The sequence below is a fragment of the Microcaecilia unicolor genome, chromosome 6, assembly GCF_901765095.1.
Source record: "Microcaecilia unicolor chromosome 6, aMicUni1.1, whole genome shotgun sequence".
Lineage (NCBI taxonomy): Eukaryota > Metazoa > Chordata > Amphibia > Gymnophiona > Siphonopidae > Microcaecilia > Microcaecilia unicolor.
Genome location: NC_044036.1, coordinates 11,433,843 through 11,450,890, shown reverse-complemented (window position 1 = coordinate 11,450,890; position 17,048 = coordinate 11,433,843). Strand labels below are relative to the sequence as shown.

Below are 17,048 nucleotides of genomic sequence, written 5' to 3'. Positions count from 1 at the left end.
GGAGGAGGTCAAAGATTAAATAGCAAAAGGGGGAAAAGGGGGAAAAAAAGTCAATTGTAAGAGAATCCTGTCATAAGTGTAACGGAGGAATGTAACAAACTCTCACCCCTGTTTAGGTTTGGACCTCGAAGCCTGAAGGCAGGCTTGCTTCTAGAAAACAAACCAGAACTTTATTGGACAACATGGGGCCTTCTGACCCCCTTTCTCTGAAATAAATCTAATTTCAACTTTAAAAATTAATTCAAACTTAAACATGCATACGATTGAATTCTTCTTTTCAAGAAACTATAAACTGAACAAACCTGAATGCTAAGAGGTGGGGCTCCAGTGGAAGCTCAGCACCCGGACAGAACCACTGAAGGTGGCAGGATTGGGCAATGGGAAAACGGATCTAGCTGCGTGGAAAAGCAGAAACAAGAGAGGAAAGTTCATGTGCAGGGTCAGCCCAATCATTAGGTACAATTAGGTGATCGCCTAGGGCAGCAAAACGGAAAGCAATAAACTCAAAGAATCAACAGCCTGGGAATTTTCCAGGTAAACAGCTTTTGGGAATTGTCTACTGTCCAATTACGCATTTTCAAGAACAGCAAACACAGTGAGGAGATGGAGACATTTTATGGAACCACAGTAGACACAGAGCAAAAACCGATGACCCCGACATGGCCGTGTTTCAGCAGAAAGCCTGCATCAGGGGGTCTGATGACAAAGAGCTGGTGATAAAAGAGAGCAATCACAGATATACAATGCTTCAGAGAACCACCTTTCAAAGTGAATGAATTAGTAAGAACGAAAGCGTCCCAATGATGCAAAATCGCTATGGTATAGTGATTTCGCATCAATGCTGGTTCCATGAAGTGTCTCCATCTCGTCACTGTGTTTGGTGTCCTTGATTTTCCTCGCGAAGTTTTGATCCTTCTCTGCTGCTGCTTGCTTGTCAGTTATCCATTTTTGCAGGATTGTTCTGAGAGGCCAGGCATTGAGGTGATCATGATTATGAGTTTATCAAAACGTCAGGGGGCTGCCTACGGCCTTGCAGTTAATCGGGGGGGGGGGGGGGGGGGGGGGGGGGGGGGGGGGGGGGGAGAAGGGTAGGGTTACCATTTTTTGTCCTCATAAAAAGAGGACACTTGCCCCGCCCCTTTCACACACACCCCTGCCCCGCCCCCTTCACACACTCACCCCGCCCCCTTCACACACTCACCCCGCCCCCCGGTCACCCCCACCTCCCCCCATCACCTTCTCTCCCCCATCATCTCCATTCCCCCCCATCACCTCCCCTCCCCTTCCTCTACTATCCCTGGTGGTCTAGAGGTACGAGGGTGCTTCAACTCTCGGCGGCCATTTTGAAACACCGAGAGCCAGACTCACAGTATGCAGGGCAGCTAGCAGCAGCGCTCCGGGCAGGAAAGAGGGGGCTCTTTCCTGCCCCGAAGACGAAGAGGTACCTCTAGACCACCAGGGATAGTAGAGTAAGGGGAGGGAGGGGAGTCCTGCCCCCGCCAGCCAGCCCATTTGTCCAGAAATCCGGACAAACGGGCAGGCTGGCCAAATCCGTCCGGACATGTCCTCAAAAAGAAGACATGTCCAGGTAAATCCAGACGTATGGTAACCCTAGGGGAGGGGGAGAAAGGCTGAAGATTCTCTTAGGGTACCTAATATCTTGCACCAGTCCTGCCCATGTGGACCTCTGATGACGTCCTGCCGCTGCTGTTTCCTTTATCGTAGTCTCCATGGAAGTCAGATTTACACTCCCCCTCCCCTCCAGTAAAAAGCACAAACCGGCCCACCCTAAAAATAGAACCTAAGGGTCCCATGATAACCACATCAATAGAAAAATCCACAAAACTGGAACCTTTAATAGCACTACATTAAAAAAAAAAGTCTCTTTTTACCAGTTTTGGTAGAGAAGCCGGACCGTAGGAACTTAGAAATTAGGGTTGATACTCATTCAAGCTGCTACGGGCCTAGCTTTCCCCTACTGCATCTGTAGTTCAGATCTTGCTAGGGAATCGGAACTACAAATCCAGACAAGGGGACAAAGACTGAGCTACATCCATTTATACAGTTGGCCTGGGACGAGGTGGCCACCTTTACCAGTAACGTAACAACACTAATACTGGTCAGACCAGCTTGGCTCAGCTCCAAAGGTCTGGCTTGCAGTGATCCTGGCTTCCCCAGGGGTCATCCCCCCCCCCCCCCCCCCCGACACTTTTTGTTAATGACAAGTTTTAAAAAACGCAGCATCTCCGTGGGTCTTCTGCAACATTCTCCGCTGAGCTATCCTTGTAACGTTACGTTACACTTTTTTTTCGCCAGAGCTGCTCCTCGGTTCGGCCAGGGAGCCTTTAAAAGCAAATAACCCCTTACTCTTCCAGCCCTCTGATATGGCACCCGTCAGTCACGTTCTCCCACCCAAAGCCACAGGCCGTCACTTCTTGTTTAAGGAGTCACATCTGAACCTTGCACACCTGGCAGCAGGCTGAACATCTGGGAACAACTGTCTAGGGCCGAGCAGGGCAAAGGGCCCCTCCTGTAGCTCAAAGGCCTCCTTCAAGGGAGGTTGTTATCCACGCATTACCCCACCACAGATTACGTGGAAAGTTCCGATCGTTGGACCTTCCCAACTTAAAAGTTACATTTAAAAAAAAATCCAGAATGCAGAGGGATCCCGGACATGGCAACAGTCCTGAAAGCTGCGTAGCAATTCACAGACCAGTCACGTACCCTCTCTAGAACTGTTCGTTGCCCCTGAATCCGTCTGAGCAACACATTTCTTGTACATAATAAAATACTGTGAGCCTGGGACTTTTTAGTGGCAAATCTCTAAGCCAGACTGAATACATCATGACCAACACAAGTTGGCGCTGTCTTACTGTCATCATATCCCTCTTTTACAGTCTATTTTAAATTTAAACAATGCCTACTCATATTCTTGCCCTCACTTCCCACTGTTAAAATCTGTAGCCCCACTGAAAAGCCCAGGAAAAAATGGACGTCCACCAGCAGGGGGGCGGGGGGGGGGGGGGGGGGGGGGGAGTTGTGGGGTTGTGTCTCTGTGTGTGTTGGGGTGAGAAGAGGGCTCCAGCTCCTTTCTGCAAATATTTTGCCCCTCTCTTCAAATTCCAATCGCTAGGAAACAGACGGTGTTGAGGAAGGCAAGCGGGACTCCAGTGTGGTCATGTGGAAGAAAGCTCTGGACAAGCTCATGAATCTGGCACAACCGCAGGCAACTGGTCCTATCCCCGTGGGGGCCGTGCTGGAGGTTTGCCAATGTCCACGGTGATGTTCGTATACAAAGGGTGTTTGGCCACATTGATCACGTGGTACTGCAGGGAGTTGATTCCATCTCTCTTCATGGTCATCTTCGTGTTCTGGATTTTTGTAAACCTGGGCAATGAAAAAGGAGAGACTTTTAACGAGGCAGCATTGTACCTGCATCTCCGGAAGTTTGGTGCTTCTATTGCAGTGTCCTAGCTAGGTGGGGCAATGGGGGCCTGGGCCCCCCAACTTTGCTCTGGGCCCCTGGTTGGCTGGCGGGCTCCCCAACCCTGCCAGCTGAACACTTCGTCCAGTGCTGGTCTCCGATGCCGCCGCATTGCCTGCCCTGCTCTCTCTTCCCATCACGTCAGGCACGCTCAGTTTCACTAAAAGGAATGTGCCGGATGTGTGGGCAAGAGAAAGCAGGGCAGGCAATGCGGAGGCAGCGGAAACCAGCGCTGGACGAAGTCTTCAGCTGGCGGGGGGTCGGGGACCCCCAGCAGTCAAGATGTACAGTGGGAGCATGGCAACTTGGGCTCTAGCCCCCTCCCACCTCAAGGTCTGGCTACGCCCCTGTTTGTTGGGTGAAAGTGGCTGAAATTCCTGAACATGGGCAGAAACCTGCAAAGAAGCTCAAAGCATGAGCGACAGCAATCGGCTGGTTTCAGCCAGATCCCTTTAGAGGGACAGGATTAGAGGACGTGAATTTCCAAAGGTTCTCAGACTTGGCAGGAGTGGGTAAGTTCTGTAAAACTAGAGTGTTTTGTCTTTTGCTGGTACAAATGCTATGTCTAGGATACCGTGTCTGCTTCTCTGCAGTGATCAGGAGGCTCCCAGATATGCCAATTCCAGGTTGGAGAGTTTGTGGCCAGTTCCTGGTTTTGAAATTAATACCCCAAAGGAGTTCGGAATTTTACTGCCTGACAGTGGCGTACCAAGGGAGGGGGGGGGGCGGTCCGCCCTGGATGCACGCTGCTGAAGGGGTGCCGCGCGCCTGTTGGCCGAGTCCGCTCGTTCCCTCCCTGCTGCTCCCTCTGCGCGGAACAGGTTACTTCCTGTTCCGGGGCAGAGGGAGCAGCAGGGAACGAGCGGACTCGGAGCCGACAGGCACGCAGCACCCCCCCCCCCCCCCCCAGCAGGTAAAAATGCACCGGGGGGGGGTCACGCTGCACCCAGGGGGGTGTAATTTCGCTGGGGGGGGGAGGGGTTGCACTGCACCGGGGGGGGGGGGGGGGGCGCATCGGCGATCCGCCCTGGTGTCAGCCAGCCTAGGAATGACACTGCTGCCTGATCCTGTCCATTGTCCTATAATGCACTAGGATGGTCAATACTCCAGGATTGTTCTAAAATCTCCAGCCTGGCACTGGGCAACTTGGCATCTCTGAGCTCCATGTGATGACGGCCAGGCTGAGCCATTGATCTGCAAATAGTAGGGCCTGCGAATTCATAGATGCGACAGAGGTAAACCCAAGACTGGCTCAGCCTGACATGGAGAGACCTGAACCTTGTGGCTCAGTATTAGGGAAAGAAATGTGCCGCCCTCTATATTTAACCTGCACTTTAAAGCGTTCCGCTAACAAGTCTGAGACACACACCAGCGAAGGATTCGGATTAGCATAACTCCGTTTCTTGGGACACACCCAGCCAGTCAGGCAGAGGCGTAGCCAGACTCAGTATTTTGGAGGGGCCCAGAGGTAAATTGGATGGACCCTTCCACACTGTTTCAACATAAGTGTTTTCAATTGCTAGGACAGGCAAAGCTTGCCTGTCCCTCACTACTGAAAATGTGATAGCACCCTCCACTGGTAGGTCTGTAGGTGGAGGACTCCAACTCAACTTGCGACACACCTAGTCAGTCAGGTTTTCAGGATATCCCCAATGAATATGCATGAGACAGATTTGCATGCACTAGCTCCATTCTATGGAAATCTCTCTCATGCATATTCATTGTGGGTGTCTTGAAAACCTGACTGGCTTAGAGAGAACAGTGCAACAAACATACACCTTTAACGTCTTCCGTGCCAGCAGAAACCACCTCCTCCATCCAGAGCAGTGGCGTACCAAGGGGAGGGGGGGCAGTGGGGGCGGTCCGCCCCAGGTACACGCCGCTGGAGGGGGGGTGCCGTGCGCCTGTCTGCTCCGCTCGTTCTGTGCTCCCTCTGCCCCGGAACAGGTTACTTCCTGTTCCGGGGCAGAGGGAGCATGGAACAAGCAAAGCAGACAGGCGCGCGGTGCACCCCCCCCCCCCCCCCAGCAGGTAACAATGCACCCGGGGGGGGGGTGTCCTTTCGCCAGGGGGGGGGAGGTGTCCTTTTGCCGGAGGTGGAGGGGTCACGCTGCACCCGGGGAGGTGTCCTTTCGCTGGAGGGGTCGCGCTGCACCGAGGGGGGGGGGGGGCGCATCAGCGATCCGGCCCGGGTGTCAGCCACCCTAGGAACGCCACTGATCCAGAGATTTGGAAAATTATCCCTAATGTGGACCACATGATGAGTTTACAGGCAGGACGAGGCAGAAACTCACCGTTGAGGGTTGGCCTCATTGTGTTTGTCCCGTTCGTGTTTGATCATCCGATACCTCCCAATCCGGATGTCTGGCCGAGACACTTTCATTCCATTCAAGGTTATCCTGAGAGAGAGGGATAGTAAGGCGTGGGAAGGGGAAAAAAGAAAGAGGAACATTTTAAAAACACAAATTAGTAAAAGAAACTAATCTGGAAACTGCAGAAGCCAGACGCTGCGGAAAGAGAAAGAGAAATGCAGCTCCTTCTGTGCTGTGCAAAATACGAAGATGCCAGACAGGCACATTGCTCAAAACTGAGAGAAAAAAATGAAAGAATGAGCAGGAAAAACCCTGCAGTCCTGGGGAAAGGGAAGAAATCATCATTAGATCAGTAAAATATGCTGAGCTCAATATTCAAAAGCTGTTATGTGGATGCGGAAGACGCTTGCGATGGTCACGTAAATGCTGTATTAAACAAAACTTCCTGGGGTCTGAACGGATAAGTTTGCACATTTAAATTATTATTATTTATCCAAAAAAGGGGAGGAATTTGTAGCATTCCAGGGGTGACGCCACATTAATGTGTAATTTAAATGTCTAAGCACAATATTCAGCCCAAAATGCATAAATTAGCGGCCCAAAATTCAAAGGTCTTATGCTCCCAACTTTGAGAATTAGGATCATAAATTGGTCTCTGAAAATTTACTAGGGCTGAGTGCATAAATTTTTACTTCAAATTTCACTAAACTCCTAAATTTAGGAGCATAAAAAGGGGTGAATTCGGGGCAGGGAAAAAGGTTAAGGGCTTAGCATTCATTTTCAGCACTTGGCTAATGAATCAGACTCAAATCTAAGCAATTTTCAGCACAAATTTCTGATGAATTTTTAGCTGAGAATTTAGGCTCCTAATTTTGGCTAACATTAGGAGAGAAATTTAGGAGAATAAATTTAGGCGCTCGGCTTTTTTTGAATCTTCGGCCGCCGAGGTGGGGGGGAATGGGAGCAAGATTCCTTGGGCCCAGCCTCCAAGGGGGGGGGGGGGTCCGGCGCCAGTAGGTTGTTCTCCCTCGGTCTGTCTCTCTCTGGCTCCTGTGTGTCGGGATCCGGGTGATTGTGTTACCGTGATAACCCATGTTCCGGCACACGGGAGCAGGAGAATGACAGACTGAGGGAGGAGCAGACGCAGGAAAGTAAGGGGTAAGGGGGGGTAGGGGGTGGTGGCAGCCCAAGTGGGGGGGGGGGGGGGGGTAAGGCAGCTGTGGTGGCCCTGCTCCGAGCCTGGCTCTGTCTCTCGGCAGCCCTGATCTTGGGCTCTACAGGTCTAGGTGGACCGCATAAATAGCAATTATAACGTGAAAGATCTGATTTAATGTCACTGAATATACACATGATCTGAAATATCAAAGCTGCGGTAAAAAGTGGCCTTACCGTGGCCCTACGTAGATTTTTCCTGCACGCTAAGGCCGTTTTTACCGCAGCCCTAAAATGGCTGATTTTCTATTTTGTTATTGATAGCCATGTGCTAATCTTGTCATTTGTGAGCAGCCATTAAAAAGAATTACCGTGGGAGCACTTACTGTGGTGGAAGGGGCTCACGCGGTAATCCTGCACTAACCAGTTATCATGCGGTAATGTAGATGTGCTAACTGTTTAGCACAGGGACACCCACTCTCCCCCCCCCCCCTCGATATGCTCTCTCCCAAAAACTTTTTACCATGCAGTTAGCGCGCACACGTTTGACAATTAACGTAGGACGCCTGAGCGCATCCCATAGTATGCAACAGAGGCAATGTGCAAAGGGGGCAAGAGTCCCCCACCGGATCTGAAGATCGGCTGGATAATATTTGTATTCCATGGGTGGCACACATAGTAGACGATGATGACGGCAGAAAAAGACCTGTAGGTCCATCCAGTCTGCCCAACAAGATAAACTCATATGTGCTACCTTTTGTGTAAACCTTACCTTGATTTGTACCTGCCTTTTTCAGGGCACAGACCGTATAAGTCTGCCCAGCACTATCCTCGCCTCCCAACCACCAACCCCTCTTCCCCCCACCTGCTCCGCATGAAGGATGAAGGATCTTGGGGAGTCGCCCTCTGCTATTAAACACTTCCACTGAGAGAACAACAAACTCAAGCTTATCCCTTCAAATAACTCACAACGAATCAGCGAGATTTCAAAAGGTACTATTAAACCTAACGAAAATGTAAATAAACTGTCAAAATAATATATGAATTAAAAAATGAATTTAAATGCACTGAGGGCCCCTGTGGCAAAAGGGGGCCTGCGCTGGCTTTGGCGTGTTTTTGACGTGCGCCGAAGCCCCCTTTTACCTCAGCGGGTAAAAGGCAGGAATTTCTTTTCTTCAGGAAATGGCCGTGTGGCAAGTGAAGCACTTGCCACGTGGCCATTTCGGGGAGGCTGCCCTTACTGCCACCCACTGAGGCGACATTATGGACTCCCACGCTGATTACTGCCAGGTAGTGCTGGATATGACAGCGCAATGGGGGTGGGAACTTCCCTTGTACTGAGCGGTAAGCCCTAGTTGGGCTTCCTGCCGCTTTGTGAAAGGGCCCCTAAGATAATACGGTGCCACCTTTCAAACCCTTGAACAGGCGATGTCAATCTCCGTCACTGCACATATAAATGTGTCATAAAAACAGCTTGCACTGACGATCACTTATTTATTCTTACAGTACTAAAATTCAGCACTTAGCTCGTTCTATCTTGGGTGCGTAACCTAAGATGTTATAGTGCAGGAAAAGTCGGCTGTTCACAAAGTCTGTTGACATTCACCGTCCAATCGTGCTCAAAATTAATATCAAAATTATCCAAGTTTCCAAAGTCCATTCCGCAAATTTAACAGCTACCCTTTTTATTGCGACAATTGAACCTTAAGTATTTTTTTTTTAATTTGGTGACTGTCGCACAAGTGATGGTCTTAACAAGATTAGAAAGACAGCAACACTGAAGGGCCAGAAAAAGATCCATTTCAGCCTGCCCGTTTGTCCAGAAATCTGGACAAATGGGCAGATTGCTAGCCTCCCCTCCCCTTACTTACTACTGCCCTGGTGGTCTAGTGACCTCTTCCACCTTCGGGGCAGGAAAGAGCCCCCTCTTTCCTGGCCGGAGCGCTGCCCTGCACGCATCCTTCCTGTTCCTGATCTCGGCACCGATTCAAAATGGCCGCCGAGAGTTGAAGTGACCTTGCGAGACTTCAACTCTCGGCGGCCATTTTGAATCGGCGCCGAGATCAGGAACAGGAAGGATGCGTGCAGGGCAGCGCTCCGGGCAGGAAAGAGGGGGCTCTTTCCTGCCCCGAAGAGGTCACTAGACCACCAGGGCAGTAGTAAGGTAAGGGGAGGGGGTGACGGGGAGGGGGAGTGACGGGGTGTGTGACAGGGGGGAGGGGAAATGTGACAAGGGGCTGGAGCGAGGGCGTAAAAGGGGGCGGGGCAGGATGGAAAAGGGGGTGGGGCATGTGTCCTCCTTTTGGGGGGACAAAATATGGTAACCCTACTCCTGGGCCTTATTATCTGTGTCACCCATCAAACCCTGCACCTTATCTTTACCACCTACCTATTGTAAATGTCATCATCTTCTCCTCCCCAGCCCCAGTATTCATTGGGGAAGCCATTGATCTTTAAGAACTGAGTTTTGCTCAAGCCGGATACGCCACCAAAGTAACCTGCATACGGAAGCCTACAATGGACAAAATGACAAAGGTATTGTCACAAAATCATTCACCACACTCTACCTACAAAATGCAAAGGCTCAAGGCAGATAAAATAAGGTCTTTCACACAGTTATAGCTTGCCTGGAATTTCACAGGGTTCTACTGAAACTGGCCTACAGGACTCACAGAATTAGTTAATGCAAGCTGGTAATTCACTGTGACGTTTTAACGCTCATTTACTTATGTAGACCCAGTGGCATACCAAGGGTGGGGGGGGATGGGTGTGGTCAACCCTGGGTGCAGGCGCTAAGGAGGTGCACTGAGCAGTCGTGCAGCTGTCGGGTCTGCTGGTCCCTTGCCCCCTCTGATGTCAACTTCCTGTTCCAGGGCAGGGACCGAAGAGCGGACAGTAATGCAACTGCTCAGTGCAACCCCTTACTGCTTGGAAGGAGGCAGCTGGAAGGGAGAGTGACGTGCCTGGAGGAGGGGGCTTGCTTCGCCGCCAAGGGTAGCAATCAAGTTAGGTACGCCACTGTGTATACATGAGGTAAACTGAGCTGCAAGATGTAAAGGGCACAGAGAGTGCTACTGACAGAGCTGTGATCAGAACCCTGGAAGAGGGCCTGATTCCCAGCCCTGTTCCATAATCCTTAAAGACTAAAGTGGATGTCAGGAGTGTTTCCCTGATGTCTTGTTTCGGAGTTCTGCCTCTTTAAGGCAGTCGGCACATTTCGATAGGCTCCTAGAATGTATACATTTAGGCGGCAAAAGTGTGGGAAAAAATTAAGCACCAAAATTCCGACATCAGCAGATCAGTTTAAGCAGGAGTTCAAAACATTCAGACTGCGGCTGGTAGCCGGGCTGCCTCCCGTGGTCGGTGTTGAGCCCAGATAATCAATGCCAGGGCACCTACTGGTGACTGGCATTCGACATCTGAGTGTTTTATGGCTGGTTTCAATTTAATCATCCAAGCCGATATTCAGTACTGGCTGGTTAAATTTAAACCGGTCGAAGGTATTCCAGCTATTTTGGCCGCCAAATTAGCTGGCGATGCACTGAATATCAGCAGATAGCCGGTTATATCACGTGATATAACCAGCTATTTATTTATTTAACACATTTATACCCCACATTTTCCCACCAATAGTAGGCTCAATGTGGCTTACAAGACCGTAGGGAAAGCTACCGCATTTCAAAAAAGATATAGTGGAATTAGAAAAGGTGCAGAGAAGGGCGACGAAAATGATAAAGGGGATGGGACGACTTCCCTATGAGGAAAGGCTAAAGCGGCTAGGGCTCGTCAGCTTGGAGAAAAGGCGGCTGAGGGGAAGCCCCCGGATACATGATAGACCTCATAGACCCACCAACCAGAAACACCACAGGATCAACATGAACATACTTAAATCTCCACTACCCAAGCTGCAAAGGACTGAAATACAAATCAACCTATGCATCCAGCTTTTCGTACATAAGCACACAAAAAGCCGTGAAAACAACTTATGATCACCTAAACTTCCGGAAATCATTAAAAACTAACCTGTTCAAAAAGGCATACCCTACCGACCCAACTTAAATGCCTGAACCCTACAACACAATGAAGCCAAAGCTCGTAATGGACATATAATAATTCTTCCTCTCTTCGATTCCATAATGTGTCTGAACACACGAACCTTATTCTACCACAACATTCCTGTATTTGTTCATACCGGAATTGGCGAACGCCTTTACGGTACTACGTAAGCCACACTGAGCCTGCAAATAGGTGGGAAAATGTGGGATACAAATGTAACAAATAAAATAAATAAATGAAATTCAGATAATCAATCTAGATCCATAAGAAGAGGAGATGTTTTAACGTAACGTGGCGATCTATATATAAGGCGGGCAGCCATGTTTTGTGTAGTTTGTAGTTTTCTTAGGAGACTCCGCTTAATACCTGCAGAAAATGCAATAGTCAAATATGGTTAAGACTAACGAATGAACGAACTAAAGCGCTAAAGACTGATCTTGAAAAGAATGGTCTTAATCTTTTAAGTTTCCACAATGAATTAAACACATTCGGGACTACTTTGGAAATTTGGCAATCAAAAGAAAGAAACTGATCAATTAAGATTCCCCAAGATTTTCATTGTTGAATCCAAAGACTAAGTAACATTATCAGTCTTAAAATTTGAGATGGCTATTGGGTGATAACAACTAGTTACTATCATAAATTCTCAGTTACGCTCACTATTCTTGTCCAAATAATCCCTTACGTGGTATTTCCTTTTGTTCCTGATTATGCTAGTGCATAAGTACATAAATGTTGCCATACTGGGAAAGACCAAAGGTCCATCGAGCCCAGCATCCTGTTTCCAACAGTGGACAAATCCAGGTCACAGATACCTGGCAAGATCCCAAAAAAGTACAAAACATTTTATACTGCTTATCCCAGAAATAGTGGATTTTCCCCAAGTCCATTTAATAATGGTCTATGGACTTTTCCTTTAGGAAGCCGGCCAAACCTTTTTTAAACTCCACGAAGCCTTTAACACATTCTCTGGCAACGAATTCCAGAGTTTAATTACACGTTGAGTGAAGAACATTTTTCTCCGATTCGTTTTAAATGTACTACATTGTAGCTTCATCGCATGCCCCCTAGTCCTAGTATTTTTGGAAAGTGTAAACAGGCGCTTCACATCTACCCGTTCAACTCCACTCATTATTTTATAGACCTCTATCATATCTCCCCTCGGCTGCCTTTTTACCAAGCTGAAGAGCCCTAGCTGCTTTAGCACTCTTTTATTTATGATTCTTGAAGGTTTTTAATATCTTACACTGTGACTGCTTCTACGTCTACTATCCTCTGACCTGAATATGTATAAGTGACATCAGTGGGTATGATGGACAAAGATCTCTATTTAAACAGTGAGGTCCGTATTGGAGCGCTAAAGAAGGAAGCTTGAGGAAGGTACAATCATTGCCTTTCAGAACGACTGACCTCTGACTTGAATGTGCATGAGTGACATTAGCAAGTGTAGTGGAGTGAGATCTCTATTTAAATGGCCACAATTTCGAAGGTATCGTAAGCTGTTCTGATAAGACGAGTAGCACAATCATAGAACCCCGCTGGGTTGAGCTTGCGCAGAGAAAACATTCCACCTTCTGAAAGATGGTAAGAATGTACCAGACCATGTAGCGTCGATAAGCAGCAATGTGAGCAGAGAGCATAGCTCCCTGGAAGACTTTCTTTCCTAAATGATAGGCCTTGGTGACGAAGGAACTTTCGATAGGTTTTTGGAGTAACCTTTGACAAATATTTTCTGAAGGAATGAGTGAGAATGCTCTGGATCCTGAAGAGATGTGGAAGATGAAGACTCATCCATCACTGTATCTAACGCTGACATAGATGGAATAAGCTGTTGAACAATGATTGCGCAGAAGTAGGTCTATCTGTACTGATTGTATTTCTCAGTGTCAGGTGACTCCATAGAAGAGATACCGGTATTATGCTGTTGTTGTTGAACAGAAAGTGAAACCATGAGCCTGTTCTTAGTGGTAGGAGTGTCCGTGTTGGTCTGTTTGTGCTTCAACAGCGCTTTCGTTGAGAGTTGACAAAAGCAGCTTTTCTTCAGGCTATTGCTGATGCTCCAGAAGTTGCTACACTAAGAGCCTGGAAATCTCAGGGGGAACGGGAGCCACTTTCATCACTGCCTAGTGGTCCCCTTGGGCAACTGGAGTCTTAAGCTCACTGTGCTTGAAGTTAATGGTCTTTTCACAGAAGATTCTCGGCTGGTATTACCAGTGGCTGAAGTCTTCTGAGCAGAGGAGCTCTTCTTATGCGATTTTTCAAGATTTTTCTTCTTGGCTTCAAAATGCTTCCAAAGGCAATTAAGATGATCTCTCCGTGCTCTAGGTGGCATTCGAGCATAATGTTTACAGTACTTCTAATCATGGTCAAGACCCAAGTTCAATGGCACTCGGTATGCACTTCAAAATTCTGGATCTTTCTGCTGCATTTTGGGCAAGGTCTGAAACCCGACTTCCATGCCGTAATAATTTTATTTATTTATTTATTTATTGCATTTGTATCCCACATTTTCCCACCTCTTTGCAGGCTCAATGTGGCTTACAATACATCATGAATAGTGGAAATATATAAGAAAATAGACATTTAGTAATAACAACAGGGTCTTTGGTAACATGATGATGATAAGGCATGATAGTAATTTAACAAGCAGATATAATAAGAATTATTTAAGAAAATACACATTTAGTAATGGCAGAAGGATCTTGGGTAACATGTTAACGAAAAACATGATAGAAGTTAGGAAGCAAATATTGTCAATGCAGTTCTGGATACGTGTACAGGAATTCATATTTGTTAATCCTTGTTGTATGGTTTGTTAAAGAGATGGGTCTTCAGTAGAATTCGGAAGTTAGCTAGTTCGTACATCGTTTTTAAGTTGCGTGGCAGCGCGTTCCACAATTGTGTGCTCAGGTAGGAAAAGGTTGACGCGTGTGTTAGTTTGTATTTGAGACCTTTACAGTTGGGGAAGTGAAGATTAAGGAATGTGCGGGATGATTTTTTTAGCATTCCTGGGTGGTAAGCCTACCAGGTCTGACATGTAGGCTGATATAATTCAATTATAATTATATAATTCAATTTAAAAAAAATAACAAAGGAAATAAAAATGACAAAAACAGTGTCAATGAAATGACAATTTTTAAACAATCGTACAGGAGAGCTTTGTTTCACATCCAGTCAGCAGAGCAGAAAAAACAAAACTGATTTGCTGAGGAGACAACTTTGCATGAGAAGGGCCGTGCGTGCTCAAGAACTTTAAAACCATATTCTGAGCTCTCCCGGCACCAGTGGATGATGTCACCCACTTGTGTGCCTGACTCCATCCTGTTTGTGGGTGGAAAAACAAGGCTTGACCACCAGGACATCTGAGTGTTAAAAGTTAATCTGAGTAACTTACAACCCCAAGAATGGTGATGTTCTCCTTAAGAGAGATGGGAAAAGGAGTTTTGTTCCTTGAAAACCAGATAGCCTCAGATTTCTGAGGATTGAGGACCAGTCAGTTTTGAAGTAACCGGTATGCAATAGCATCCAAACAAAAACTGAGTAGATGCAAATCCACTTCCAGGTCGGCTGTTACTACTACTACTATTTAGCATTTCTATAGTGCTACAAGGCGTACGCAGCGCTGCACAAACATAGAAAAAGACAGTCCCTGCTCAAAGAGCTTACAATCTAATAGACAAAAAATAAAGTAAGCAAATCAAATCAATTAATGTGTACAGGAAGGAGGAGAGGAGGGTAGGTGGAGGCGAGTGGTTACAAGTGGTTACGAGTCAAAAGCAATGTTAAAGAGGTGGGCTTTCAGTCTAGATTTAAAGGTGGCCAAGGATGGGGCAAGACGTAGGGGCTCAGGAAGTTTATTCCAGGCGTAGGGTGCAGCGAGACAGAAGGCGCGAAATCTGGAGTTGGCAGCTACTATATAAAGCAGCCGACTGCAAAGTACTGAGTGATAATATTTACAGGAGAGAGAAACATATTAACCATGTTGCGGATAAAATAGGCCCTTGGGACATGGCACAGTTGAATGGTAGAAAAGTCGAAAGTTGGGACTTGTATTCTACTAAAACGTTGTACTACGACTAGGAGAAACTCGATCATGCAGCTGATTTAAAACAAAGTTATTTTTTTTCACTTAACAAATGGTTGAGCTGAGGAATTTGATGCCAGAGAATGTGGTTCTGCCTAGTAATATGGCTGAGTTTTAACATGTTTGAACAAGTTTCTGAAAAACAGATTCATTAACAATTTGCCAGACAAATTTTAAGATCATTGCCTTTGACTTCTGGGAGTGAGCAACAGGGAATGGATCTCCTCATTTGAATCTTTTGGGTCTTGCGAGAGACCCAAATTGGTCACTCTTGGACTACTACTATTTAGCATTTCTATAGCGCTACATGGCATACGCAGCACTGCACAAACATAGAAGAAAGACAGTCCCTGCTCAAAAAGCTTACAATCTAATAGACAAAAAATAAAGTAAGCAAATCAAATCAATTAATGTGTACAGGACGGAGGAGAGGAGGGTAGGTGGAGGCGAGTGGTTACGAGTCAAAAGCAATGTTAAAGAGGTGGGCTTTCAGTCTAGATTTAAAGGTGGCCAAGGATGGGGCAAGACGTAGGGGCTCAGGAAGTTTATTCCAGGCGTAGGGTGCAGCGAGACAGAAGGCGCGAAGTCTGGAGTTGGCAGTAGTGGAGAAGGGAACAGATAAGAAGGATTTATCCATGGAGCGGAGTGCACGGGAAGGGGTGTAGGGAAGGACGAGTGTGGAGAGATACTGGGGAGCAGCAGAGTGAGTACATTTATAGGTTAGTAGAAGAAGTTTGAACAGGATGCGAAAACGGATAGGGAGCCAGTGAAGGGTCTTGAGGAGAGGGGTAGTATGAGTAAAGCGACCCTGGCGGAAGATGAGACGGGCAGCAGAGTTTTGAACCGACTGGAGAGGGGAGAGGTGACTAAATGGGAGGCCAGCAAGAAGCAGATTGCAGTAGTCTAAACGAGAGGTGACAAGGGTGTGGATGAGGGTTTTGGTAGAGTGCTCGGAAAAAAAGGGGTGGATTTTACGGATGTTGTAAAGAAAGATGTTGGTCACTGTGGGCTCGATGGACCATTAGTTTGAGCCAACATGGCATCTGTCCTGTTATACAGTCAAGGTTGACTAGAATGGTAAAAACATTGGCCATCTGATGTCAACAGAGCAATACAACCAATACTGAGGCAGCCAGGGGCAAGGATTACTTACTGTTATGCTGCTAATGGCAGGTAATTTTTTTTTTTTCTGAGGGATTTAGAGACCTACAGAATAATGAATCAATGAACGCTCACATTCTCCAACCACCATTCTGTTTAGACTATGTCATAAGAGACAATAGCCTTGTACAGCTTTGCACTGTAATGATGCTCCACAAATGTACTCTACACTGCATTAATTGGAAGGGCAATTAAGTCCAATTAATAGCTGTTATGGTTTCCTAATGGAGCTGTCAGCAGGTCAGGAGTTTCATCAGTCACTGCAACAGCCACATGGGCTGAGAGCTTTCCCACAAGGGAAGGGAAGGAGGGGAGGGAAAGGCCTGGATATCAGGTAGGCAGATGCAACTGAAAAGCTGATGTAACATGCTGTGCGTCAGAATGGCTTGCTGAGCTTCAGCGCAAAGTTTTCTAACAACATGATGAAAAAAATGTTTACTTCTGATGTAGTAAACCAATGAATGAAAATACCCACAGAGTTAAAAATGCACGCTGACGCGAAGAAACAGGACGTAGCATTGTGGTAACATATCGTCAATTTCTACATCGAAAGGAAGGTTTTTCTGTCAGTGTTTGAGTCAATCCCCATTCACACACTGACAGGAAGAGAGGAAAACTGAACTTCCTCCCAAGAGCTACTGGGTCAGGACGGCTGGGACAAGAAGACTTTTGACCAAACAGCCACCAATGGTCAAATAATATCTGGTTCCAGGAAGACATCAAGCAAGACTCTACTTTCAGCCACCATCTTGCAAAACTGTGGCAGCTGACTCTAGTGGTTCATCAGGAAGCACTGCTG

The 17,048-nt window shown here is 47.2% G+C and overlaps 1 protein-coding gene across 3 annotated transcripts in view; it reads right to left on the bottom strand.

The window, feature by feature from the left end:
- Positions 1-2,203: 2,203 nt before the first annotated feature.
- The window catches only part of LOC115472011 (beta-1,4-galactosyltransferase 2-like), a 236,794-nt gene continuing 221,949 nt past the window's right edge, over positions 2,204-17,048 (bottom strand). For all 3 annotated transcript variants that reach the window (XM_030206039.1, XM_030206040.1, XM_030206041.1), the window contains exons 5-7: positions 9,338-9,460; positions 5,779-5,883; positions 2,204-3,387 (exon numbers count right to left, since the gene is read on the bottom strand). In XM_030206039.1, the coding sequence (XP_030061899.1) occupies positions 3,237-3,387; positions 5,779-5,883; positions 9,338-9,460 (379 nt within the window). In that variant the 3' untranslated portion in view covers positions 2,204-3,236. The remainder of the gene's footprint in view (positions 3,388-5,778; positions 5,884-9,337; positions 9,461-17,048) is intronic.